At 43.2% G+C, this 27,992-nt stretch overlaps 1 protein-coding gene across 1 annotated transcript; it reads left to right on the top strand.

The window, feature by feature from the left end:
* The first annotated feature begins 12,320 nt into the window (after positions 1–12,320).
* On the top strand, positions 12,321–18,964 carry Cnga2 (cyclic nucleotide gated channel subunit alpha 2). Its single transcript, XM_032919236.1, is given in 9 exon segments — positions 12,321–12,433; positions 12,927–13,013; positions 13,850–14,020; positions 15,099–15,206; positions 16,629–16,735; positions 17,027–17,607; positions 17,609–17,788; positions 17,790–17,898; positions 17,901–18,964. Coding segments are annotated over 9 exon segments (1,986 nt in total). The 3' UTR covers positions 18,431–18,964.
* The last annotated feature ends 9,028 nt before the right edge of the window (positions 18,965–27,992 follow it).

Raw genomic sequence — 27,992 nt, 5'->3', positions numbered from 1 at the left:
TACTCACGAAAGTCTTCCATACTACCTAGCCTGGGATTAAAGGAACACAGCAGCATCTTACTGCCTGGTAGCTTGTGAGTGTGTAAGGCCTAGTTTTTACTGCCTTCTGCATCACTAATGTCCAGAAGAAGGAAAGTGTTGGTAGAAGGCCATGTGTCCCCAGAGAACAAGTTTGTTTGGGGTTATAGGTTATACACTTGGTCTTTAAGGAGCACTTTCTATGCAAAACAGCTCCCTTGAAGAACGTTCATTCTAACTACCACTATTCTGTGATGTGCTTCATTATGTGCCATCCATGTGCATAAAATATTCAATTGTGCATGCTACACATGAATACAGTCTCCTGAAAAAGGTAGACATTGGCTTAAAACTCCCTAACTCCACCTGCCAAGCCCTTCCATGTGGCTTAAAGTGTGTCCTGAAAACTCCCCATGCTGTTACATGCAGATTTTATGCGTGTGTTTATTTGCACTAGGCTTTAATTTTAGAACATCAGTTAGAGATTTCATGGAAACCCACTTTGGAAGAGCCTAGTTGTCCCAAAACCACCTGTGCAGTTGTGGAAACTGAAGGCTTCTAGCAGGGCCCTCCTCAATAGTGTGATTCTCAGTCACAGCCAGGCCTGGGCAAAAGCTGAAACTCTATATTACAATATTTCTTTCTCAGGTTGGCCTCTTAGCAGCTGGGGGAAGGAGAGGAGAAAAGAGTGGGTTGTGGGAAGTGGAAGGCATACAGTGGGGACCTAGTAAACCTAGGAACAACTTAGAATTCTGATCTCTTGAAAAGGAGCCAATGGCTTTACTTGCTCCTTTCAATTCCCAAACCTAGCCCTTTGTAAAGAGCTAAATCCATTTTCTCTCTCTCTGGCTGTTCTTTCTTTTTCACCCAGATTTCTCCCTGATTTAGCCTCCAATAAGGTGGGCTGTCTGGAACTCTGCCAGCACTTTAAGGCAGTGGTTTGGTGGCCATGAGCTACAGAAAGAAAGCTTTGTACCTGTCTGTGCAAGGGAGAGTCCCTAGGGAGCTTGGGAGGGGCCATAGAAGCAGCTTCCACAGACAGGCAGCCTAGTATCTAGTCCTCAGTTGTTGATAGCTACGGGTGTGCACAACCACATTGAAGACGGCTTCTCCAGGGGCCGGGGCACCCTGATAGGCTCTCAAGCTCACCTAGCTGTGTTATGTGCTCCATTGGGCCTCTGTCGGCTGCTATCAGACAGCGTGGGCTAGATCTCTGATTGGGAAGCTGCTGCTGTTTGTTGGGGTCTCAGAGAACCTTCCCTGGCTGGACAACAGAAGAAACAGGAAATCTCTTCAGCTTTCAGCGCTCATGAGCTCCCAAGAGCTTCTCTTTGATTGGAGCTGGTGTGGACAGAACAACAGATGTTGACTGTGACCCCAGGACTCTGAAACCATCTGACTGGTGAGCAAAGGTGGTGTGTGTGTGTGTGTGTGTGTGTGTGTGTGTGTGCGTGTGTGTGTGTGTGTGTGTGTGTGTGTGTGTGTAAAACTTTCCTGTGCCTATGGGCTGAGGGTTTCTATGGAATTCAGGACTGGAACTCATAAAGATAAAACCTGCAGACTTTAAAGCTGTGATTGACAAGGGCCCTCCTCTGTATGGCTCCTCAGCAGGGTAGAGGCAACTGGTTACTAGGGAAAATTTTTGAACCCTATCAAAGCAACCAGGTGAAATATTTGGACCCCTAGGCGGCTGGTGTCAGGAGATGTTGCACCAGACTTTCTCTGAGATATCTAAACTTTATTGTCTAACAGGAAGACGATGAAGAGAATGACAGAAAGCTCAGCTAGGCATGACTTTTGTAGGAGAGTGTGGAGCCTATACACCTTCCTATAATACCTTTCTCCTCTGTCTGTCTAGCATATAGCATTTCTGGGCCTCCAAGCCTTAGAGCCTGGGGAATATACAGCTTAGAGCTCTGTTGCTGTCTGTGCCATGGTAAGGGGAGGGATCATATGATACAGTGATACTGCTGGGATTTCACCCTTTACGTTGGCTCTTGGAGGGTCACTCAGGCCTGCTCAATAAATCCTTAAAGCACATACTCCAGGCACCCCAGACTTGGGAGCAAGACTCTCTACCAGTTGGAGCATGCATCTGCCGGACCTTCTGATTGAGGGAAGGTTCTTGAGTCCAGCCATAGGCCTAAGGGCAGGAACAGCTCCCAAGGCTGCAGCGGACTTCGTATCTTTGTTTTGACTTTCTACCTGAGTCCAGGAAAGGATGTGTAGGTCCAATCCACATTAGACTGAAGCAAGACAAGTTGGCTAGTGATAGAATGCTTTTATTTCTGGACTTCCTGTCAACAGGACCTCTCTTCTTCCCAGATGAACCCTTTCCAATTTTCTCTGACTCTATTTTTTTAGTAGCTGCCTCCTTCAGGGAGAGTAAAACAGAGCTTTCATGGCACATATCTGTATGATTAAAATTGAGGTTCAACTGTAGTAGATCAAAAACAAGTACATCTTAGATCATGATTAGGAGATATTAAGTTTATAATATAGATGTGAGGCAAAGTAGATATGAGACAAGATGTAGAGCTAGAAAAGTGCAGAACAAGTTGAGAGAATTCATTCAATCATTCTTTAACTCACTCATTCATTTGTTCATTCATTAATCTACTACTACATATCAGGTTTCTATTGTGTGGTTGTAACTGAAACAGGTTTAAACAAAATAGGCTAAATAGAACAGAAATGTCCCCAATTTGAAAGGCTTCTTTTTAGGGTACAGTTTTTCTGCATGGCTTTCCAAGTGGGGATGATAGTTGAACTCAGGTGTGCATATATCAACTTACCCGTCATGGAAGATGGAGAAAAGGAAAATCTGGGAATCTGACTGTCTAAATGTAGAACAACAAGGAGCCAAAGTCTATGTCAAAGGTGCAGATAATCCCTGAGGTAGCAAGTAGTCAGGAAAGATGGGGAAAAGAAGAGAGGTTTCAGCAGTAAAACAAGCAAGATTTGGAAGTTTAGTGGGAGGTATCAAATATATGGGTAAGTTTCTGGATTGAGGACATGTGAGGAAAGATAAGCTTTTCTCAGCTGATACATCAAAGACATAAGACAGGAACTTGATCTCAGAAATACAGGGTCATATCAGGTTGGGATATACATTGTCTAGGGGCCCATTGTCTGTTCCCAGCAGACATACATAGCCTGTAAGTACCTGGGGATATGAGGATAAGACAGTTTCAGAAAAAATCCAATTGCTGGGGTCCAGGCTCCTTCGGCATGGTCTGTGCATAGCTGGTGCCAGGCGATCACTCCACTCTCATCCTTTTACTGTAAAAAGATGTGAAGTCTTGAAAAGGCAGAGCAGATACACATTTGTGATACCAAAGAATCCTACACTAGAAGTGCCAGCTGCTGGTTAAAGGAATAAGCTGCAACTACATTCACTCATTAGGACTCTTTGACAAAGCCTACATGCTGTGCTGAGGGTTCGTTGTAAATAGAGTCAGGCAGTGTCAGTTTCATAGAGAGATTGTCTCAAGCCTGGCCTCAGAACAGCTAATAAAAACGAAGGAGGGCTCAACAGCATGGGCTTTCACCTGCCTAGTGGGCCCACATAATGAATACCTTACTTACTCTCCTTTTACCCTTAGCTCTCCTGGCTATCATCATAGTTGGACCCCAGACAATTGTTCCTCCTGGGTGGCAGTAACTTCAGCTCCACCCTCAAAGTCAACCTCAAGAACCTGCTACCCTTTGTAAAGTTTTGGCCCTAGCTTTCCCCTTGCTACTAATAAACAATTCCCTAGCATTATGTACTTTCCATGTTTGTCCTGTAACTGAATGTGCTTTCAGGGCCAGATTGTTAAGCTGTGACTCTGTGCTGTGGGTAGTATGACACCAGTCGAGTGAGATTGTCATTAGGTTTAAATAAATTGATTTAAGTCAATGGCTTAGCACAAGGTAAATGTACAACAGAGTGACCTTCACCCTGAATTATGAGATTCCAGCCGCCTAATGGCAGATCCATTACTTCTACTTGGTCTGCCATATTGTTTTGTCTTGCCAACTTGCCTGATGCTCCACTGCTTACAGTGTAAATGATATGGCACTTGGTACCATCTCTTGCTCACCAAGGACTTTTCTACTACAATGACTGGGGTTGGCAGTTAATTTCTAGCTAAGACTTAGAGTTCACCTCTTTATGAAAGAGACCACAAACACTGTGGGAAATCTTTGTCTAGACCCAGTGTGAACCTGAACTAGAAGTCAGGGTAAGCTGGACTGTGAGAGAATCTGAGATATCTTGTCACTTAATGGGTCTTTTGAAATCTTCCAGAAGACATATCATGACTACTTTCCCTTACCCAGTGGATCATGATCAGTATTTCCATTTTGTAAAAGTCTGTCTTCTGAGAGTCCACAAAACCTCATCAAGTTCTACTCTCTATGCCTCACTCCCTCTATTGGTCCCTATCTTCACACCACACTTCTTGAGTTCTCCCCTCCTTTCACCAATGTGTGTGACTTTTTTCAGGAGGCAGTTCTAGCATTGGGTAAGGCTGTTTGCCACCAGGGTACTTTCAATAAGGATAGTATGGTCTTGATATGACCTTCACTATTGGACCTGGGAAACTTGGTAGAAAACTGGAGATATAGAGGAAGAAATTGAGCATATCTTTACAGAGTAGGTTGCATGTTATGCCATCCTGACGACCAACAGTTAAAAATCTTGAAGTCCTGGCTACTCATAAATATCTGCTTATCAAAGAGCTAAGGGGTGTGACCAAATTCACTGTAACTTGGGACAAGATTATACCTTCCTACAGGCAACTAGAGGAAAATTGTTGATTGAAAGTTGGAAGGGAAGCCTGAAGTTAGCAGAGACTCTTGTGTTATATTTACTGTACACATGATGTTATTTTTTTATGCTTGTCACTCAGTGTTTAATATACCTTATTTCACAAATTATCTTTTAAGACTTTCCACTATCAATGAATTTGGACAATTTAATTATACTTTGCCTAGGTGTAGTTTTCTTCACGGTGTGTGTGTGTGTGTGTGTGTGTGTGTGTGTGTGTGTGTGTGTGTGTGTGTGTGTGTGCATGCACGTGTACTGGCATGTAATCACAAGCCATTGAGCTTCTATATGTACATTTATAGCTTCATTAAGTTTGAAAAGAACTTGGAAACTATTTTTCAAATTATCTCTTTAACTTCTTTCCCTCTGGGAACTTTATGGACACCTACAGCAGTCCATTGAACTTGCCCTATAGCTTACTAATACCGATTTGATCTTTTCTTGGATTCTTATAGCATTGGTATTGCATGACTTATTATAAAGCATCTAGAAACAGTTTAAAGTTGTGGAAGGGGCAAGAGAGATGGCTTAGCAGCTAAGAGTACTTATTGTTCTTGTAGAGGATCCTGCTTCAGTACCCAGAACCTGCATGGTGCTTCACAAACATCTGTAATTCCAGTTTCCAGGGTTGCAACACTCTTGTCTGACCTCTGTGGTCACCAGGCATGCATGGCATGGTGAACATACATACATGCAAGCAAAACACCCATACACATAAAATGAAATAAAATAAAATAATTCACTATAAAACTGTTTAAAGAATATGGGAGAACCGGCATGGTTTATATTCAACTGCAGTGCTAGACCTTTCCTGCAAAGCATTTTCATATTTCTGTCAGATGGGCCCTGGATCCAATTGCCTATGAACATTAAATACCACTGTGGTGGTTTTTTTTATTCCATAAATTGTATTTGAAATCTCTAGGAGTCCTACAAGTACTTTTAAACATATATTCCATATTAAAACATAAATTTTTGGAATATAGGTAATACAATTGCAATAACTTTCAATGTGTTGTCAATTAATTCACCAATTCTTATTCCAATGAATAACTTGTTCACTTCTCATTATGGAGAAATTATTGGCATATGTTCTCATTTTAAAGTGGATGTAATACATTATGAATTTTACCTTTTTGAATGTTGTAATATATATGTATATGTACATATATACATATGCACACACATATTGAAAAATATCTCCTTTTGTTATGCAGTACATATTTCACACAGTTTCCCCTCCAATTACCTCTCCATCAGATCTACTTCCACTCTCTTCTCTCTTCAGAAAAGAGAGTGCCTCCAAGAGATAGCTAATTAGGACAAAACAAGATACAGTAAGACAAAGCAACTCCCCCATATCAAGGCTGGATAAAGCACAAATAATCAATAAAATTATTCTTAATAATATTCTGCTATTCACATGGATTGGTGCCTCATCCAGTCGTCATCAGAAAGACTTCCTTGGGCAACAGATGGGAGCAGGTACAGAGATTCACAGCCAGATACTATGCGGAGAGAGTCTAAATTTAAGGTCCCTCAAAACAGGTCCCTCCCCTCAGAGTTGGGGAAACTCCACTGAAGAGGGGGAGGGAAGATTATAGGAGTCAGAGGAACATGGATAACATGGCCCAACAAATCAACTAAGCAGGGCTCATATCAGTTTACAGAGGCTGAAACAGCAAGCACAGGACATGCATGGATCTGCATCAGGTCCTCTGCCTATATACTATGACTGTTAGCTTGGTGTTTTCCTGGGAATCCTAACAGTGGGAGAAGGTGTGTCCCTGACTCTTTTGGCTATTTTTATAACATTTTGGGGCCTTTTTGAAATAGTATTTTAGATGCTTGGGAAGAATGTAATGCATTTGGGTTTTACTTTTAAGAGTTTTCAATGGTATCACATTACTCAGTGGTAGGGATTACACATTCCTTACTGCTGATCAAGGCTCTTCTGGGTATTCTAATCAAGATACAACAAGGAATTAGCTTTTCCAATCTGACAGGTGTCATCACTCCCCATTTGAAGACTGAGACCTGTAATATTTGGATTTAACAGGACGATACATGTACTAAGCTGGGACTCTATTACATATTCAGCTCATCTACACTCCTCCCTCTGTGTCTTTCTATGTCTCTCTATCTGTCTGTTTGCCTATCTGTCTGTTTGTCTTCTCTTCCAACATGCTGCTTGCTCTGCAGACCCTTGCTATTTTGGTCTCTTTGGAGTCTGCTCTCTCCTCAACCCAGGGAATCCATTAAAGTCCGCTTTCATTTCTTCCTCTATGTTACGGCCTAAAAAGATCACAGGAAAAATGAGTGTTGACTACAAGGCTTATTTTATTTGTTTTCTTCCTCCTAAGAATTACTGCTATTTGTTGCCTAATGTTTAAAGTCTTGCAAAATGTTGTTTCATATCTTTTCTTTTCTAAGTATGGTTGTTGCATTCTGGTGGGTGTACTCAATCTCTTTTACTCCATCTTACCCAATAAAAGTGTTGTGTATTGTTTAAAGTAATCTATCTAATGTAAAAGAAGCATAAGGTGAATAAATAAGAGAGAGAGCGACAGAGACAGGAGAGAGAGAGAGCGACAGAGACAGAGAGACAGAGAGAGAGGAGAGAGAGAAAGTTAAGGAATGAAGGAACAATTAATTAACCAAGTACCTAAAATCCATTCATTGGTTAACTACAATGCCAAGCCTTAAAGAAGTTGGTAAGTTGGATTAGGTTTATCATGATAGGGATAGTGATCTGGTGATGATTAGAATGTGGAGCCTGTATGCTTTGAATGTGTAGTGGGGCAAGTGTAAAGGAATGGATAATTACAAATGAGTTGAACCCGTTACTAGAAAAATAGCTTTGCCTTTCTGAGATGCAGATTCATATGAGAAAATAGTGTTTGGAGGAAAAGATCAAGAGCTTGATTCTAGACATAATAATCCTAAGGTGCTTTTTCCACACTTAAAATGGTTATGCAGGTTTGGTCAAACTGAAGTTCAGGAAAAGGTTGAGCTGGTATCAGAGATTTTCAAGTCATTGGCATTCAGCTATATTAAAAGCCACAACACTGGAGAGGAAATGATAGAGAGAAAAATATATGTTCCACTCACTGAAGGGCTGAAAAACTGAAGCTTTAGTGTTGAGAAGAGGGTGTCAACTCTTCAAAGAATGGGGGAGTCAGTGGGTAGGGAAGGAGGAGGAGAAGGAGGCAAGGAGAGCTTATTGTTTCAAGGAGAGAGGGAATAAGTACTGATATGTTGCTCAGAAACAGAATAGAACATGAACAGAATGACTTTTAAGATGGACTGTGTTCCTTGGTTGTCTCCTTAGTTCATCTGTGAGCAACCCTGATGTTCTTGTAGACTCTGTTAGAATATCATCTCTAGCTCTAGCATCCAGCTCAGGGACTGTCTCCCAGTGGGTAATTGGTGTGTGTGTTAGATAAGTGAATGAGAAAATTGAACAGTAGTGAGTATTTTAGTGAGCTGTGAACCAGAATATCTAGCCTTGGTTTATGATGGATTTAGACTCTGTCTTTCAGGCTTTCACATCACTATGTGATGTGAGTTTCACTCTGAAGAAACTCTGGAAATACTTTCAGCCAAAGTTCAAGAACTTCCTTGCTCCAGGATGGTTATCAATATAATCCTGGTTACTCACTTAGCAAGCTAGTAGATGAGAGGAGGCCCAGAAGGACTTCATGATTGAAATTGGCCTTTTAAGAAAATGACATTAATGTGCCTACTCTAGGTTTGGAAAACACTTTTCTTGGAGATCCCACTCTTCACCTAAGATCCCCTGTCCAGCTCTTTTCTCTGCAGCAACTATGCCTTTCTTGCCAAGTTTCATTTTGTCCTTAAAGTCCTTTGAATTCTCTTATTCATTCTTATTGCAAATCTTTCCTCCTCCAAAGTTTGTAGCCAAGGCAGCTTGGCACCTACTTCATTTACAATGCTGGGGTTTGCAGAAATGAATTGTTTCTCACTACATCCCATTTCCACCTACATCAGTCAGGACTTACTTTCTTTACTGTCCTTTGGTAGCCCTTCCTGATACACTTGCTAAATTTAATCTCATTTCTTCTGGCACCTGACCCCACCTAACACACCCACTGTCATGGGCTCTACTTCTAGTGGAATTGGTCTCAAGCACAAAAATCAATTTTCTACTGAATCCTTTCTCAAAACTGCTAAGCTTGCTTTGTTAACCCCTTGATGTAAAAAAAACCAACAAAAATAAATTTTAACAATAGCAGCACAAAGAGAATCATTTTCAACCCCACACCCTCTTTCCATTCCCACTGTTTCTGTCCTTTCTCAGCCAAGATTGGAGACTTGCAATTACAGTTCTAGTTCTACCTCTTGTCCCTCACCTCCTACTCATCACCTCCTGAAACCAAATGCCTTGATGCTGTTCTTATTGTTCTCTCACAAAGGACCTATCTTTCTCTCCAGCTTTTCTTCCATCTCTCATCTCAAGGGGCAGAAGCATGGACTCTCTGTGAAGTCCACTGGGCGTTGGTCTTGAGATATCCATCTTCTTTGGGAACTCTCTTCCCATGCTTTTTCAAGCCTTCTATATGTACCCATTGTTGTCTTCCTTTTGTTCAGCTACTTGGAATATTTGCATAACTGTAGCCATTTTTAACTCTGCCTCTATTCTCCATTCTTGTTCATTCATGATGTGAGAATGAATTTGTACAAGAGTAACTCTTGTCAGGCAAACTTTGACAGTGTCTAGGCCAGACCCTAGGGAGTGCCAACCTGTAAGAGCCTATTGCAACAGGCTTTTGGAGTCATAGTGAAGGCAGATTTCAGACAGATGCTTGATACTTTGAAGGAGGAGTCATTAACTCTTAAGGGATGCTGCTTTGATGTCATCAAGGAAGCAAATAGTTATGGTGAAATCCAGGTTTCTGACTTGAGTGACTTGGCAGAAAGAAAGCCCTGTTAGGAAACGGGTAAACTGAAAAGGTGGCTAATTTATAAGCACATGTGGTAAATGTAGTTTTGGTTATAGTGGCTTTGAGGGTCAGACATCCCTCAGAGGAACTGGTTAGCAGGCAACTAAAGATATGGGTGTGGAAGCTGATTAGAGAGCTGTCGGTAACAAATGCCTTGGGAATAGATGATGTTGTGGTTTTTTTTTTTTTTTCAAAGTGTGCCACTGAGAACAACCATCTAACTAACATGTGAGCTGAGGCAATGTTTAGCTGCCTGTTCTGGTTCCCCTAAATGGATAGTTCTGATGAAAGGGCATGTGTGGTTGGGTGATGTCGCAAGGGAGTCAGAAAAATAGGAGGGCCTGTTTCTGGTAGAGAAGTTGTAGAGAGTCACAGAGGATGAATATTTTTTAATGTCAAAAGGGTAGAAAGGGAAAATATGTGTTATAGTGTCCTCTGATCTACAAGCTTGCACTTTCATACAACCGGCCCTGAAATTGATCAGTGTGAGTGGACCTGGATTTGTTTCTATTGCCTGGAACATTTTTGTCTCCATGGTCCGCTGCCTCCAGGGTCCAAGCAAGTACTTGTGGATGCTGGTTTCTGTCCCTCAGGTATCCTCATTAGCATCCTGATGCCATAGTCCCACAGAGAGCACCAGGAGAGCATCTCTGAGGCTGTTTGACGTGACTGCCATCACCGTGGTGACAGCTTCAGATGCTGGAAGAAGTGGGAAAGGCTGCAAAGCAGTCAGAGTTAAGGACAAGTGCTGGGGTTCAGGCATGACCTAGAGTGTATCCTGTGGGGATGTATGTCCTCACAAGTTCCCCTATGTAACAACAGGAAGATCTTCAGAGAAATATGGAGGTTGTGTTAAGTCAGGCCAGGCCAGCACAAAGGTTTCTCTACACATCCTGATTTCTTTTTTATTGGCTATTTTATTAATTTACAATTAAAATGTTATCCCCTTTCCCTCCTCTTCCATACCTCCTCCCGCTGCTTCTGTGAGGATGCTCCCACTCCCACCCACCCACTCCTGCCTCACCACCCTAGCATTCCCCTCCACTGGGGCACCGAGGCTCCACAGGGCCAAGGACCTCCCCTCCCATTGATGCCAGATAAGGCCATCCTCTGCTACATATGCAGCTGGAACCATAGGTCCATCCCCGTGTAGTCTTTGGTTGGTGATTTAGTCCCTCAGAGCTCTGAGGGGTCTGGTTGGTAGATATTGTTCTTACGGTGTTGCAAACCCCTTCAGCTTCTTCAGTCTTTCCCTTAACTACTCTATTGGGGTTCCTGTGTTCAGTTCCATGGTTGGCTGTGAGCATCTGCATCTGTATTTGTCAGGCTCTGGCAGAGTCTCTCAGGAGACAGCTATATCAGGCTTCTGTCAGCAAGCACTTCTTGGTGTCCACAATATTGTCTGGGTTTGGTGACTGCATATGGGATGGATTCCCAGGTGGGGCAGTCTCTGTATGGCCTTCCCTTCAGTCTCTGCTCCACTCTTTGTCTCTGCATTTCCTTTAGACAGGAGCAATTCTGGGCAACAGGGATGAGAGTAGCTGAAATCCCCAACAAAGGGGAGAGAGAACTTGTAGAGACCATATCCAGAGGTTAGATATGGCCCCTACTTGAGGGATCGGGCCACCCACCCACATCCTGATTTCTAACTGGATCTTTGGCTGTGTGATGACAATGTTGGGATCCTATATGTAGGCTCCTGCACTGCAAAGGATATTCTACCCTCCCTGGTATTTCCTTCATATCCAAGTATAAAGGAAAGCCTTCCCTGCCCAGTCTCAGACTTCATTGTGGTAGTCTTGACTTGCTCAACTCTCTAGGGTCTGAGAATTTACAGCAGCAATATGCAGTTGAAGGTGGCTGTGAGTTCAGCAGTAGAAGCCATGAGAAATCTGAGAGCATGTTGACCATATCTGTCCACATCTAGAGGGATATATAGATCAACCTCAGAAGAGAAAAAACTACTCTGAGGCTCTCTGTCCCCATTCTTCCTAACTGTGATGAGAGGCATTGTAGAAAACAATCTTTCCAACTTGTCCCTGGCCCTTTCCTCAGCTTCTTTTTCTCAGTCTTGTTTGTGGACATGCCTTTTATTCTGTGGATATGTTTGAACAAACCTTCTAACCCCCTGACTAATTACTGCTATACCAATATGAAGCCATGGAACTCAGCCTTGCTTCAGCCTGTAAGGGCCAAGGAAATGATTCTACTCCCTCATGCTGGTGTGCTATTTAAAATCTAAACCATGCTAAACTATATACTGTATTTTCTTTACTGTACCTTAGTGAAGTTTTTGGCACATGAACTACTAAGGTCCGTGGGTCTTGTTCTGTTCTAGTCTCAGTCTGTCCAGCTCTAACTCCCCTGCTCTCTATAGGTACTAGAGCCCACTGGTTATTGCTTTGTCAGGTGAGAGCCCTGGATGTACATGGATCAGTCTGTCCAGCTCTGACTCCCCTGCTCTCTACAGATATTAGAGCCCACTGGTTATTGCCTTGTCAGGTGAGAGCCCTGGATGTACATGGATGATGACCGAAAAATCCAATGGTGTGAAAAGCTCTCCAGCTAATAACCATAACCATCATCCTCCTCCTTCTATCAAGGCCAATGGTAAAGATGACCACAGGGCAGGAAGCAGGTGAGTCCATGGAAGTTGAGTGACTGGCTTTCCTTCCTTCTTCCCTCCTTTCCACTTCCTATCCAACTCTCTCTCTCTCTTTCTTCCTTCCTTCCTTTCTTTCTTTCTTCTTTCCTTCCTTTCTTTCTTCCTTCCTTCCTTCCTTCCTTTCTTTCTTTCTTTCTTTCTTTCTTTCTTTCTTTCTTCCTTTCTCTCTTTTGCCAGACTTAAGATGGAACCTGAGGGTCTTGTGTGTAATAGGAAATCACTCTACTCCTCAGATTCAGATTGGGTGATTCCACCAATAACCTACAGTTTATACTATCTCCTCGGAGCTCTGACTTCAGTGACAAAGCGAGCTACATTGGCTGTAGGGTATCCTCAGAAGGGACTGTGAGATGATTGGGCATGTCCTAAGAGGAAAGACAACTCATATCGAGAGAACTTGTGTCAACTCTATGCCTGTTTTTTTTTTTTTTTTTTTTTTTTTTTTTTTTTTTTTTTTTGACCACAGTCTGGCAGCTGATGATGACACTTCCTCAGAACTACAAAGGCTGGCAGAGATGGATACCCCTCGGAGGAGGGGTGGCTTCAAAGGTAAGTCATCCACTTAAATTGACCTGCTACTACTTCTGTTCTTGAGACCTGTCAAATGACTACTAGGTCCCTCCTCTTAGCTGCACAAGGCTTTTAATAAGACTCAATTTGAGGGTCAAAATCCTTTCGGGGCATGTAGAAAGACCCTTTCACAGGGGTTATATATCAGATACCCTGCACATCAGATATTTACATTACAATTTATAACAGTAGCAAAATTATAGTTATGAAGCAGCAAAAAAAATATAATCTTATAGTTGGGGTCACCACAACATGAGGAACTGTGATAAAAGGGTCTCAGCATTGGGAAAGTTGAAAGCCACTGATCTAGATGCTCTTCCAAAGCAAGCTGATAATAGGAAGGAGTGGCTTCCCTTCTTATTTGGCTGCATTAGAACTGGGAAGAGGAGATTTTTACAGAAGGAGGACCTATATGAAGGGTCTCAAAGTAGTAGGCCTTGTAGGGAAACCAGGAAGCCTGGGACAGGCTTTATACTGGCCTGGCCTGATTCTTTACAATCTCTATCTTACCTTGAAGATCTTCTGTTTGTGCTTCACAGTGAACTGGAAAGTCACATTACACAGGAAATCTTTGGAAAGCCATCCTCCCCCACAGGATGTACTTCAGATCATGCTTGAGTCCTAATACTTGCTCACAATGCTGGCCTCTTTCCAGATCTTAGCATACAGGAGGAAATCATGGCCCAATCTATTTCCCTCTTCTTTCCTCTCCCTCAACAGGCAGTGAGCACTCTTGGATAGGTCTCATTTAAACAGCCCAGTTCGGTTTGTTGTTTGTTTGTTTGTTTGTTTTGGCACAGACTACTTTCTTCCCTCTAGGATTGTTCGCCTGGTGGGGGTCATCAGGGACTGGGCCAACAAGAATTTCCGTGAAGAGGAACCAAGGCCTGACTCCTTCCTAGAGCGTTTCCGTGGGCCAGAACTCCAGACTGTGACAACCCATCAGGGGGATGACAAAGGCGGCAAGGACGTCGAGGGAAAGGGCACCAAGTATATCTAGCTAGCCTTCGTGGGGTGGGGTGGGGGGCTTCAAAGGCTCCTACACCTGCCATGGGAGATTCTAACCATTATCAGATTCTAACCGTTGTCATACCTAACCACTATGCCAAACTCTGTAATAGTAGATAAAGAGCTGGGAGAGATGTTTATGTTTCTTTTTACCGTGAACCTTTCTATTGTCCTCACCCTCAGCCTCCACAGCAGCAGTAATCTCCTTACCGTGGGAAACTGGAATATATTTTCTTAACGTAGCTATTCCCTTGTCAGACATTCTTTTGCTGCCCATGGAGTGAATTTGGGCAGAAGAGCTGCTCAGCCAAGGGCTTATCACCTTAGCCCTAGCTTCAGAAGTTAGTACATGATGATCAAGCAGGGAGGTATAGTCACAAAGTACTATGGAAACCATGCCAATTCCAGCTCACCATGGTCACAAAAGCAGGTTTCTGAACAGGCTTATGAGTGCCAGGGACAGGAGATTCAGATGATTGAGAATAAGGCTGTGGGAGATGGGGAGGTAAAAAGTAGAATTGGGGGGTCTAATGTTTGAAGAATAAGTAGATGATAGTGGATATCTGGCCAACATTCACCATCTCTGCTTAGTGGAGGGAAAATGTTCTTGGCAAGTTAAGATCAAGCATCTGGGAAAGTGATTTGGAGGCTGACAGCCAGAAAAGAGAAAGGAAAGATGGTGTGGAATCATATATAGATCGCTAGCCTGAAACTAGAGCTTTTTTCTTTTTTTCCAAAGGGACACTGGGAACAGGCTTAAAGCTCTTTTACTATCCTAAGGGCCATACTCCTCAGACCCCTGAAAGCCTATCTGTGCTGAAAGTTCTATCCTTGATATGGTTTCTGGGCAAGGCCCTTTCAGAGGACAAGGGAGACAATGAAATTCCAGTGACAGAATGTATCAGAGGCCTGCTATTTGGCCATGGGTCGCTACAAAAGGAAACCTTAAGACAACATACTCCTCAACCACACATCTTCTTAATTCATTGATGTTTTGGAGAATTTTGGCTTCTGAAACCTTGAGTTCTAGCACCCTAGTGACCTCTATTTGTCTCTTCAGAAAGAAATTTGAACTGTTTGTTTTGGACCCAGCCGGAGACTGGTATTACCGTTGGTTGTTTGTCATTGCCATGCCTGTTCTTTACAACTGGTGCCTGTTGGTGGCCAGGTGAGCATGGAGGGGTCTGGGTGGGAGTGATCACAGAAGCATAGTCCACAGGATGTGGGATTAACACCACAGCAATCTCAACTCTAGACAGAGTATGCGATAACCCAGCACTCCTTCTGAATTTTCTGATTCTTGCTGATTTCTCCTTTATCTATTGTTACCTCAGTGTTTCCCTTAGTCACAATGCCATCAAGTCTTCACGTTGCTCCTCTCCCTGGTCCTTTGGTGTAATATTCAGATACTTTTTCATGCATGTCAGTACAGTCCTTGGTAAAGTCATCCTCCTGCACTCTCTCTGGAAAGCTACAGTCATCTTGCCTCCATGCCTTGGAGGCACACTTGACTCTTAGTACATCTGCCACACTTGTAACTGATATTCTATGTAGAAAGCAGGATCCTATTCTGCTACTATTTCTTCCAAAACCATGTAATGACTCTTCATTGTTCAAATGATAGAGCTCTAAGGTTATTCTTCAAGGCTGACTGAGCTTGGACACGTAGCACTGTACCCTATGGCAGTCCTCCACTCAGCAAGGCTTGCCTGAATACTTACTGGGTTTTGTACTATGTGCTCGGTGTATGATGATAAGCAGCACAGACATAATTGCTGCCTTTTCTGTGTTCTTAGACTGAACATAAACATGCAACAAAGGAAATGAGCAACATAGAACCAGGGACTCTAGGTAGCAAGTTAGTAGAGAATTAACCAACACCATGGGTTTGTCAGAGACTTAGCTGAGAGCTTGGTGGGAAGTAGTAATCTGTTCAAATATGTAAGGCTGGCAGAAAGGGCATTCTGGGCAAATGGAATAACAGGAGAGAGGCCCCTATCTCTCAATGGCCCAGTATGGCTGAAGATTGTGGTTCAGTTTGTTCTGCACATTGTGTGGGAATTTGGTTCTAAACGTGACCATTCTGTCTTTGGACTAGTACATAGTCAAATCTCTTCCTTCCTCTGTCCCCTCCCTAGGCTCTTCCCTGAGTTTTACCCACTCATTGACCTATTTTTCTGGTTCAGTGATGTGTTCAATAGGATTCTAGTGAAGGAATGAAAATTTCCAGTCAGCTGTTCTTTTAATTTCTATTTTCATTATTCAACTTTCACCTCTGATAACTTTCATTCTGGGGACCTGAACCAAGCATTTGACATATAGTCATGACTAAGCTGTGTTCTGTTTCTGGAGCTCAGCCAAGAGCACAAGGATGATGAGCAATGGTCATTGGTGATATGCATGCAGTGATGCCTATTTAGTAATAAGAGTTGAGGTAAAAGTCACTAGCCATTGTCACCAAGCTAACTGTGACTCACCAACATCCCTGGTGGCCTCATGAAGCCCTCCTTTTAGATGTGGGTATACAGCTTAGGACCACTAGGGTGTCTTGCCAGGGTCTGTTAATGAAGCCAGCCCTGTCCTCCTACAGAGCCTGCTTCAGTGATCTACAGAGAAACTATTTTGTGGTATGGCTGGTGCTGGACTACTTCTCAGACACTGTCTATATCGCAGACCTCGTCATTCGGCTGCGCACAGGTGAGTGAGCACCTGGGATGCAAGGCAGCAGCTGGACTCCAAAGTTCAAAGAACTGAACCCAAGAAGGTAGACCTCTGCTAGGATCCTCTTTAAATCTTATAGCTTCACATACTTATGGAGGTTAAATCTGGCAGTGGTTTCTTAGGAATCTTCTGATCTGCCTTGATATTTGGTCTGTGGGAAGGAAGGAAGGAAGGAAAAGTAAACAGTTTGTTCCTTGTTGAGAATTATCTTATAGGGAGACATAAGACTGAGTATAAAAGTGACATGTTGGCTTTTATCTTTATCAGGCTTCCTAGAACAGGGGCTCTTGGTCAAAGATCCCAAGAAATTGCGAGACAACTATATTCACACTTTGCAGTTCAAATTGGATGTGGCTTCTATCATTCCCACTGACCTTATCTATTTTGCTGTGGGTATCCACAGCCCTGAGGTACGCTTCAATCGTCTATTACACTTTGCCCGTATGTTTGAGTTCTTTGACCGCACTGAGACACGCACCAGCTACCCCAACATCTTCCGAATCAGCAATCTGGTCCTTTACATCTTGGTCATCATCCACTGGAATGCTTGTATTTATTATGCTATTTCTAAGTCCATTGGCTTTGGAGTTGACACCTGGGTTTACCCCAACATTACTGACCCTGAATATGGCTACCTGGCTAGAGAGTACATTTACTGTCTTTACTGGTCCACACTGACCCTCACCACCATTGGAGAAACACCACCCCCTGTAAAGGATGAGGAGTACCTATTTGTTATCTTTGACTTCTTGATTGGTGTCCTCATCTTTGCCACTATTGTGGGAAATGTGGGCTCCATGATCTCCAACATGAATGCCACACGAGCAGAGTTCCAGGCCAAGATTGAGTGCTATCAAACACTACATGCAGTTCCGAAGGTCAAAAGCAAAGACATGGAAGCCAAAGGTCATCCTAAAATGGTTTGACTACTTGTGGACCAATAAGAAGACAGTAGATGAACGAGAAGTCCTCAAGAACCTGCCAGCAAAGCTCAGGGCTGAGATAGCTATTAATGTTCACTTGTCCACTCCTGAAGAAAAGGCGCATATTCCAGGATTGTGTTGGCCTTATTGGTGGAACTGGTACTGAAAAGCTTAGGCCTCAGGTCTTTAGTCCTGGGAGATTATATTTGCGTAAGGGGACGACAAGGAAATGTACATCATCAAGGAGGGCAAGTTGGCAGTGGTAGCTGATGATGGCGTGACTCAGTATGCCTTGCTCTCAGCTGGGAGCTGCTTTGGTGAGATCAGTATCCTTAACATTAAGGGTAGCAAAATGGGCAATCGACGTACCGCTAATATCCGTAGCCTGGGCTACTCAGATCTCTTCTGCTTGTCCAAGGACGATCTTATGGAAGCTGTGACTGAGTATCCTGATGCCAAGAAGGTCCTGGAGGAACGGGGTAGGGAGATCCTGATGAAGGAAGGTCTACTGGATGAGAATGAAGTGGCAGCTAGTATGGAGGTAGATGTTCAAGAGAAGCTGGAACAGTTGGAGACAAACATGGAGACCTTGTACACTCGCTTTGCCCGCCTGCTGGCTGAGTACACTGGGGCCCAGCAGAAGCTCAAGCAACGCATCACAGTGCTGGAGACCAAGATGAAACAGAACCATGAGGATGATTATCTATCAGATGGGATAAACACTCCTGAGCCAACTGCTGCTGAATAGTGACTATCCAGCCTTGGTCTGACCCCAGGAGTTACAAGTGCTGTATAGAACTTTACATTTACACACATTATGCTCATGTCCCTCTGAACTCTCCCCAAAGCCATGCTGAGGCTTAAGGTTTTGGCTACATCTTGAAGTCCCCCTCTAAGTCCAGCTAACAGTCAAGCTTGTGGACAATGCAGATCATGTGGCTTGAATTTCCAAGAGCTTGACCTCCTAAGTCTGAAAAGGAATCAGAGACTAGCTAAATTGTCCTTCCTGGGGCTTTTCTGGTACTAGATATCTAGACAGTGTTCTCTGAAGAACACTGTGCACAATGCCTGACTCCCTTTAGTTTCTTTATATCTAGTCACTCCCTACTGTATTCTGCCCCAAATACCTTTTTAATGTGTTCTCTAAGCAGCCTGTTTCCATGTACATGTATAAATTTAAGAATTGGCTGCAAACACTGGGCCCCCTAAACTGTCTCCCAAGGCATGCAAGGGCCGTGAGGGGAGTGGTAGGGTGGGTTTGAGTGTGTGTGCTCAGGGTCATACTTCCTTGTCAGACAATGTCACTATGAGAAGAGGTGGCTGGCAGCTTTGGCCATCACACCTTTATGCACACAAGTTCTGAAGAGTTTGTGAATGCTGAGATACTGTGAATTAGAGCCACTTAAAAGTTAATAAATTCCTTTCAGCTACTTGTGGTTATTGCTCAACTCTCTTTCCTCACATTTCTTTTCCCCTCACCCAAGAGCTTCCCCCTGGCATGTATTTAGGCATCTTGCTGTGCCCACCTGAGCCTTACTGCTCTTTTAGGACTCATGCATGAAACCAGATCTTTGTAGAAAATCCTTTTACCTACACCCACTCCCCCATTAGACAATCTCACATTTAACAAGCTCCCACACTTCTCAGAGTACTTCCTTTCCTGGCTCTTATATTGTGTGTCCAGTTTTGGAAGACTTAGTTCCCCTTCTAGACTGTGGGCTTTATGAAGGGAAGGTCAAGGCAGTCTCCATCACTGTTTTAGCTGCAGTACTGATGACATGTCTTCCACAGAGTAGGCATTCAATATCTGTTTGTCTAGAAAATAAGGGGATGCTTAAGTGAATGAATGTGGGAAAGAAGAAATACAAGTGACTGAAAATCATATGCTTCTACTTGCAAGCAGCCACATCCTCAGAGAAGTACTGACTCCAGAGGAAAAGATATGACTTGGGTATTGGTAGATAATCAGGAGTTGCAGGAGGCTATTGGATACCTTCTACATACAGACCCCAGTTTTCTGTTCAGCTGTGCAATTACTTCACTTGCTCACTCACTCACTCATCCACTTCCCATAGGAAAGCATATGTGAAACTTATCATCTTAAACATTGTATAAAATCTATCATCAAACCTTTCTCATATTGAAAAACTCAGTATCCATTAATAACTCCCTATTCCACCCAACTAATTCATGACAATGGGCATTCGATTTTCTACAACTGTGGCTGCCATAGGAATGTCATAGAAACCGGATCCTGTAGCATTTGTTCTGTGTCAACCTACTTCACATGCATCATTAAAATGCATCCATGTTGCACCACATGCCATCTTTCCTTTCCTTTTCAAAGGCCAAATAATATTCCAGTGTATGGATATACAGTTTACTCATTCAGCCAGCAACTGATGACTATTCAGTTTCTGCCTATGATTTGGCTATTGAAATACTGCTATAAACGCAGATATGCAAATGTCCTGGAATCCTGTGTTTAGTTCTTTGGGAGACACACATTTCTTGAAGTGGAATTGTTGGGTCCTATGGTTTCTTTTATTTTTAGGAACTGCCACACTGTTTTGTTCAATTTTAATTTTTTCTATATACTTGCCAAAATTTACTTTCAGGTTTTGGATATGAGCCCTCCTCCTGGATGTGAGACAGTTCTTTATTTTGGTCTTGCCTTTCTCTTATGAGTTATGAATCTGTGCATTTTTCTCATGATTTTTGGCCATTTGTATGTCTTCTTTGGAAAAATATATTTTTGAATTCTTTGGCCACTTTCAAGTCATCAGATTGTAAGTGCTATTTCTGTATTATAGATATCTTTACCACATTTGCAAATATATTTCCTGTCCCTCAAGTTGCCTTTTCACTCCCTGGACTGTATCTTTCAATGTATGATTTTTAAATTCTTTTAACTGTGTTTCTTTTAAATTCAATGTAGTTTCTTTTCTCATTACCTGGCTTTCAGTAAAAAGCCTTAGCGAAAGGCAGTTTCACCTGGAGGGATCTGTAACATCACATAGACTCAGGTCTTGAGCCTAAGGTGGTTCTAGTATAGAGTTAGCACTGGCAATAGGTCACTGCTTTATATGTACTTTGCTTCACTGTTGTGCTATTATGCTGGAAAAAAGCCTGCACACCCCTCAGCTTAAGAGAGACCAAGCCAAGAGGAGGAGAATCCCCTGAATCTATAGCCCTGGACAGCTGCTTGCCATGTTGCTTGTTGCTAAGACAGCACTGAATTAATTTTTTTTACAAGCACTGGAACCTGCACAAGATGTTATTCTTGCAAGATTAGAAGAACAGTGGTGCCAGAAACAGGTGGATGGCTATATTGAAAACGCTTACTTTCCTATCAGCAAGACAGTGGTAGTTTATGGAGTATAGTTTACCTTCGACCAACTCATAGCTATTTGCTTTCACAAAGCAGGGCATCCCTCTGGGTCTCTAGGTTTAAAACACATACTTTAAGGTTCAGCTTCCCTTTCCCCATACATTCTTGTATTTCATCTTCCACAACATTTTGCTGTGCATTAAACGTCTATGCTCTCTTAATCTTGAGTGAGGTGCATGTGTCTTATGTTTGTGCATCTGTTTTGGGCATGGCACAGACATCCGGTGAGCCTTTGGACGTCAGCCTAGTCAGACAGTGTCTATTTCTGACCAAGCCCTATCCACCCCCTTTCCTCTGTTCTTTCAGCAAGATCGTGACTCTCTGCTGCTTGTTGCTGGCCGCCACCCACGCCTCTCTCTGTAACTGGCTGTAGTGTAAGAATTGAAATACATTTTCCATTGTGTGCTATGTTTATTCAGCACAACCTGATGTTCTCTGCTTTTAGTTTACAAATGTTTAAATTATAATGGTTTTATTTTATTCTGGAAATATCCAGTGAATAATTTACCCTATTTGTGCATGACCATCAACTTTCTTTTGTATTGGTAACTATAGAAAACAAAAGCCCCCCACTGACCCTCACTTCTCCCCTTTCTGTCTGACCTCTTTGGGTCACTGCTTCTTTTACAGACTGCCATTCCTATCCTGGCTCAGGTAGAGCTCCAGCCTCAGCAGTATTAATCAATCTGTTTCATAGCTAGAAACTGAAAGATAACCATGTCCCATCCTCTCTTGAGGGAAGTCAATTAGAATGAATTCCCATTGTTTAGTCCAGGAACAAGGACATCCTCAGGTTATAGAAAAGGAACCCAACCACCAGAGGGCGCACTGACATCAAGAAAATGGGGTGGGCTCTTCTGTGTTACTGCCCCTTTACAGCACACACACAGACACACACACACACACACACACACACACACACACACACACACACACACACACACACACACACACACACACACAGACCCACCACACACACCAATCAGGTCCTGCTTCAGCAGTTAGGTGGCAACTTTAGGGCCTCACATGGCTGTTGGCTAAGTCTCTTTTTCAGGACCTCTACAACTTCTACTCCTCTTGTTCTGGCCTAGGCTACCACCAGGTCTCTGCTGGATAGCTTCAGTCATATCTAAAAGATGCCTGGCTTCTGACCTTTTGTCCTTCACAGTCCATTATTTGTAAAAAAATTATATTCTGTCACTTTACTTAAAATCTCTCAGTAGGCTTTTATCATTCTGATGATAAAACTCAAACTCATGGCCCCAGTTCTGTTAACCTAAAAGATATGGACCTGCCAGGGTCTCTGACCCTGCTGACTACATTTACAACCTACTTGTCTCACCCCAGGCTTCTAGTCTCCTTTTGATTTCTCACACACACCAGGTGTCTTTCTGCCTCTATAGCCTCACACTTGTGCTTGCTCTCTCTCTCCCTTCCTCCCTTTCTCTCCCTCTCTCTCTGTCTGTCTGTCTGTCTGGGTGTGTTTCAGAGGTCTTGTCAAGACTCGTTCTTCTGTCTTTAAACTCTACAGGATCCTTTGGAGATCAGCCATGAAAAGAATCCATGCTGTTCCGTCTCATCACTCTCTGACTTCTCTTTTGAGTACTTACCACATTCTTCATATCAGCACCCAAAACAGGTATTTTGTTGGTTTCCTACTGCATCTGCAGCATTTATAGTGGCCATTGGAATGTTAGTGTTTTCTAACTGGAAATGTTGGTAGTCTTAAGGTAGTGGCTTCTTCTCTCTCCATTGATTTAGACCCTACACCCTCAGCCTCATTTTCCTGCCTGTTCTTAGGGTATACTTTATCTGCACATAACTAGTGGGCATTTTTTTTCCTATCCAAGAACTCTTTTTACAAGAAACCTCATCTTACTCCTATTTCGTGTTCCAATATTTCCTGAAATATTCTTTCTTTTTCTTTAGTCACCTTTCAAGTCACCTCCTGAATCTTGCTTTTTATCTCTTAAAAAAGTAGATGTATTCACTCACTAGTGCTTATGAGTATCATTGACTTTTTCCTTTTTCTTCTTTGAGTAAAGATCTCTGAGAGTTTCATATTGCCTGTGTATAGCCTATTTTATTGGGTATTGTGGTGTGTGTGTTTGTGTGTACTGTTGTCTGTGTGTTGTATTGTATTTATTGTGGTGTGTGTGTACTGTGGTGTGTGTGTGTGTGTGTGTGTCTGTGTGTGTGTGTGTGTGTTGTTTACTTATTCTCTGGAGGATTCTGCTGATGGCAGAGTTCTTCAACAAGAGCAAGGAGCTGGGATAAGCAGGGCTGGGATGCCATCTGGTCTCAGCAGGAGGAATAGTGTGCCATGCTGGCCATGGGTTCACTTGTAGGTCACTTTTCCTCTGAAAAAGACTGAGCTGCCAGATATTAAATGATTTTGGTTCTTTCTGAGTTGCCTCTGGAATGACAATGTAGCCCTATTTTTTTCAGCACTTTTATGGTAGCTTAAGGTAGAGAGTGTTCTAAGAGAGTCCAAGAATGCTACTATTTTATTATGTGGACAGACTAACTTGTTTCTGAGAACCTTATACTGGTCTTGAAAGATGCAGTTTGGCAAACCAGATAGAGTGTCAGACCAGTAAGCCAACTGAGCAAAGATGTTGGAGCAAAAGGACAAGGGTCCCTGTTTATGGCTAGGAATGGGTGGAGCCTGTGTCTGATGGAGGCTGTGTCTGATGGAGGCTGTGTCTGATGGAGGCTGTGTCTGATGGAGGCTGTGTCTGATGGAGCCTGTGTCTGATGGAGCCTGTGTCTGATGGAGCCTGTGTCTGATGGAGGCTGTGTCTGATGGAGCCTGTGTCTGATGGAGGCTGTGTCTGATGAGCCTGTGTGTGTCTGATGGAGGCTGTGTCTGAGGAGGCTGTGTCTGATGGAGCCTGTGTCTGATGGAGCCTGTGTCTGATGGAGGCTGTGTCTCGATGGAGCCAGTCTGATGGAGCCTGTGTCTGATGGAGGCTGTGTCTGATGGAGCCTGTGTCTGATGGAGCCTGTGTCTGATGGAGCCTGTGTCTGATGGAGCCTGTGTCTGATGGAGCCTGTGTCTGATGGAGCCTGTGTCTGATGGAGCCTGTGTCTGATGGAGCCTGTGTCTGATGGAGGCTGTGTCTGATGGAGCCTGTGTCTGATGGAGCCTGTGTCTGATGGAGCCTGTGTCTGATGGAGCCTGTGTCTGATGGAGCCTGATGGAGCCTGTGTCTGATGGAGCCTGTGTCTGATGGAGCCTGTGTCTGATGGAGGCTGTGTCTGATGGAGGCTGTGTCTGATGGAGCCTGTGTCTGATGGAGGCTGTGTCTGATGGAGGCTGTGTCTGATGGAGGCTGTGTCTGATGGAGGCTGTGTCTGATGGAGCCTGTGTCTGATGGAGGCTGTGTCTGATGGAGGCTGTGTCTGATGGAGGCTGTGTCTGATGGAGGCTGTGTCTGATGGAGCCTGTGTCTGATGGAGGCTGTGTCTGATGGAGCCTGTGTCTGGTGGTGGGAGAGGTAGAGCATGAGTTGAATTCTTCTTGGGCTTCACAGATCCAAGAATTTTCCTTGCTTCCCTGGCTGACCTGTACAAATGGCTTTGTCTTTTGGGCTCAGAGTTTCTTGGGGCCCTTTGCAGCCCTCTGGAGTCAGGAAGAGAAGCTATTTGTCTTCTTTCTATCCTCATATCACATTGTTGAAGTGATAACTTCCAGCAAGGCCTTTGGAGTTGCCAGTTCCTGTGGATCAATGTTTTTAATTAGATGGGTTTGCTTGTTTCTCCTTTATTGGATTGAGTAAGCAAATTAAATTGAGCAATTTGTTGTTAGGTCATTTAAGTGCCAGCTTGATTTCATAACCTGGTCTTGTGCCACATACAAGTCCTTCCAACTTCCCTTGGAATGATGGGACCAGACAGCAGCTAGAGGAATAGGTATCCTGAGGATTTTCGGAGTCAAGTCCATAGGACTTAGCCCAGCTCTCTTTTGTGGTCTAGGCATAAAATTAAGGTGGGAGGTTCCAGGGCTTTATGACCAGAGTTGGATGAGAACAGTAGTGAGATGCTACTAATCAGAAGTTTGGTTGCCTTACGTCATGGCCTCTGTTTCTTTGTTTAGTATACGACCCTCTTGAGACTGGCATTTGGTAACACTCCAGCTCTGGAACAGTGGGAAATGGCCAAGCGTCACTAAAATGCTACTGGTTTGTTTGATACTGAAGTACAGACCTTGAGAGGTCAAGTCAGGTGGGATGAACATGTTGCTTGAGTAGAGCCAAAAACCACTTTGGTCTTGCAACTAGCTGACGACCACACAGTTTCCTGGCAGCTCTAAGCTCCGGAAAGCTATTCTCTGTGCTGTTCTGTTTCTGGACGCAGAGTATACTGGGGGCGCTCTAACGCCACAAGTAGAGCGTGCCACAGGTGACTACAAGTCCTTGCCAGCTCTCCACATCCTGGGAGCCCTTCTGCATTACTTGGATTTCACTGAGGAGGCTTCACTAAGACCCTTAGTTCTCGAAGCATTTGGGAAGAACAGATGCAAGCACAGGGTGTAGCAGGAAGAAGTTTTGCAAATGTTGGCTTTGAATCTCCCTATCTCAGTGTCTCCCGTGGTAGAGTTTTTCTCCTTGTCTCCTCCCTCCCCCATCCTCTCACTGCTGGGATCTCTGGCCACATATGCTAGCAGCACAAGGCCATGCTGTAACACTGTTTGTGACAAGTCGTTCCATTTCTTGTCCTAGAACATAGAGGACTTGTTTAGCTGTGGACATTCGCCTCTCTGATCTATTCCAGGAAGGGGTAGGGTTGGGTTGTGCTCTGGGAAAGGTTAGGGTTGGTGTCTGCTGTTGGAGGAGTACAATAGGAGTAATCTAGGCTATATTCCAGGCTCCTAAGAAACAAGAGTGAGCAGGCAGGTCTGCAGACAGGCTGCCAGGACCTGTTGAATTCAGAGAGGCAGTGACGAGATGTGACATACATACAGGGACAATGGCTGGAGGGCTCCTGCAAGGGCTGGGGACAGGCATTAGGACTATAGGGCTTGGTAAATAACATTAACAAGGCGAGAATCTGAGGAGGCAAATTGGGAATGCAGACAGAGATCTGTGACTGCACTAGCTGTCTGCCTCTGAGTCACCACTGCAGATCGATTTTAGCTCTGAGCACTAGGATATGCAATGTGCTTCAAAATTGCTGCTGGTTGGAGCCCCTCCTTGAAAAGAGGAACAAGCTGTGGGCACAGCAGCAGTGGCCCAGGAGTACTGCTTCTTCACTATAAGCCTCAGTTAGGGCTTGTGTCTTTTCACCTTTACCTTCTGAATAAACTCGGTTTCCATTTTCCAGAGATTCCTCTTAGTTCTACTTGATCAAGCTGCCTATTATTGTCTGTATCTGCTCAGTGCTTTGTTAAATTTAGATGCCAGCAAATGCTTGTTGAATGAATGAGGAACCAAGCGTGTTTCCTGTGTCTTTGTGTGTGTGTGTGTGTGTGTGTGTGTGTGTGTGTGTGTGTGTGTGTGTTAGGGGAGGGCATGCTACACATTGGAGAACAACTTTTGAAATTTGGTCCTCTCTTTCTATCACATGGTTCTAGGGATTTAACTCAGGTCCTTAGTAAGAAGCAGGTGCTTTGTACCTCTGAATCATCTTGCAGACCTCTTGATTTATCAGTGTGTGGTTTTGTCTGTTTCCCATTCCATGTATAAAAATAAAAATATAGTCTTTAGGAAACAAATTGTATTCACAACAGGAAATCATTTAGGCACTAGATGAGATCTTGATGACGTGGGCCAGTAGGTAGGTGGGGGTGACAGTATGAGGTTTAATATTGCCCCCTGTTTTCCCTTATAACTGCAGGTTTTCTTGTGCATAGGCGATGTGGGCAACATAATGAGGGCCAAAATGGCTGAGGGCTGACAACTCATGCTGCATTTGACTTCATTTCTGTCTGCAGTACATCCTTGTAAAATGGACAGCCTTGGATGTGTGATCCCCAAACTGTTCTAAGTCCCCAGATGGTATTGGCAGCCTCTTATTTTGAGCCTGGATTTCTGATGAGGTGTTAATCCAGTTGCAGCCACATGGACTAAGCATCAACTGCACACATTTGAGATATTTGATTTGAAGCTGGTTTGAACTTGATTTTTGTGTATTCTCAAATATCATCATTTGTTAGATCATTTTTGAATGCTGTGAAAGTCATATCCATGTGTTAATATGTTTGCTTATAATTTAAAAATACATTTAATTTTAAATTATCATATAAAATATCAGGTTTCATTATGGTGTTTTTATACATAATTTTGTTAAACTTGAACTAACTTACAACTTCTCTAACAATTGATTCTTTCAACCCTCCATTCTTTTCTGTTTTCACATCACATGTGCACTATCCCTTTTACTTGATATCTCCTTTCCCCTCTTGTGGTCACACACACACACAGCTGAAATCTGAATACAAGAACAGAAACATGATGTTTGTTTTCTGTGTTTGGATTATTTAATATATTTTCCAGTTCTGCCCATTTACCTGCACATTTCATGCTTTATTTTTCTTTAAAACTGAATAACTTTTTATTGTGTATATGCACCACATCTTTATTAATCAGTCATCAGTTGGTGGATGTCTAGGTTAATTCCACTTCCTAGCTACTATGAAAAGAGCATTAATGGGGTTGATTTAGCTCAGTGGTAGAGCGCTTGCCTAGGAAGCGCACAAGGCCCTGGGTTGGTCCCCAGCTCGAAAAAAAAGAACCAAAAAAAAAAAAAAAAAAAGAAAAGAGCATTAATAAACTAGGATGTTTGAGTACTTCAGCCATAGGATATACAGTTCTTGGTTGTATGTCTAGAAGATGGTATTAATGGGTCATATGGCACTTTATTTTTAAATTTTGAGAAAAATCTATATTGTTCAGGGACCATGATTTGCGGTTTCTCC

The sequence above is a fragment of the Rattus rattus genome, chromosome 13 (genome assembly GCF_011064425.1).
Source record: "Rattus rattus isolate New Zealand chromosome 13, Rrattus_CSIRO_v1, whole genome shotgun sequence".
Lineage (NCBI taxonomy): Eukaryota > Metazoa > Chordata > Mammalia > Rodentia > Muridae > Rattus > Rattus rattus.
The sequence above is the reverse complement of the archived record's forward strand: the minus strand, read 5'-3'. Positions and strand labels throughout refer to the sequence as shown.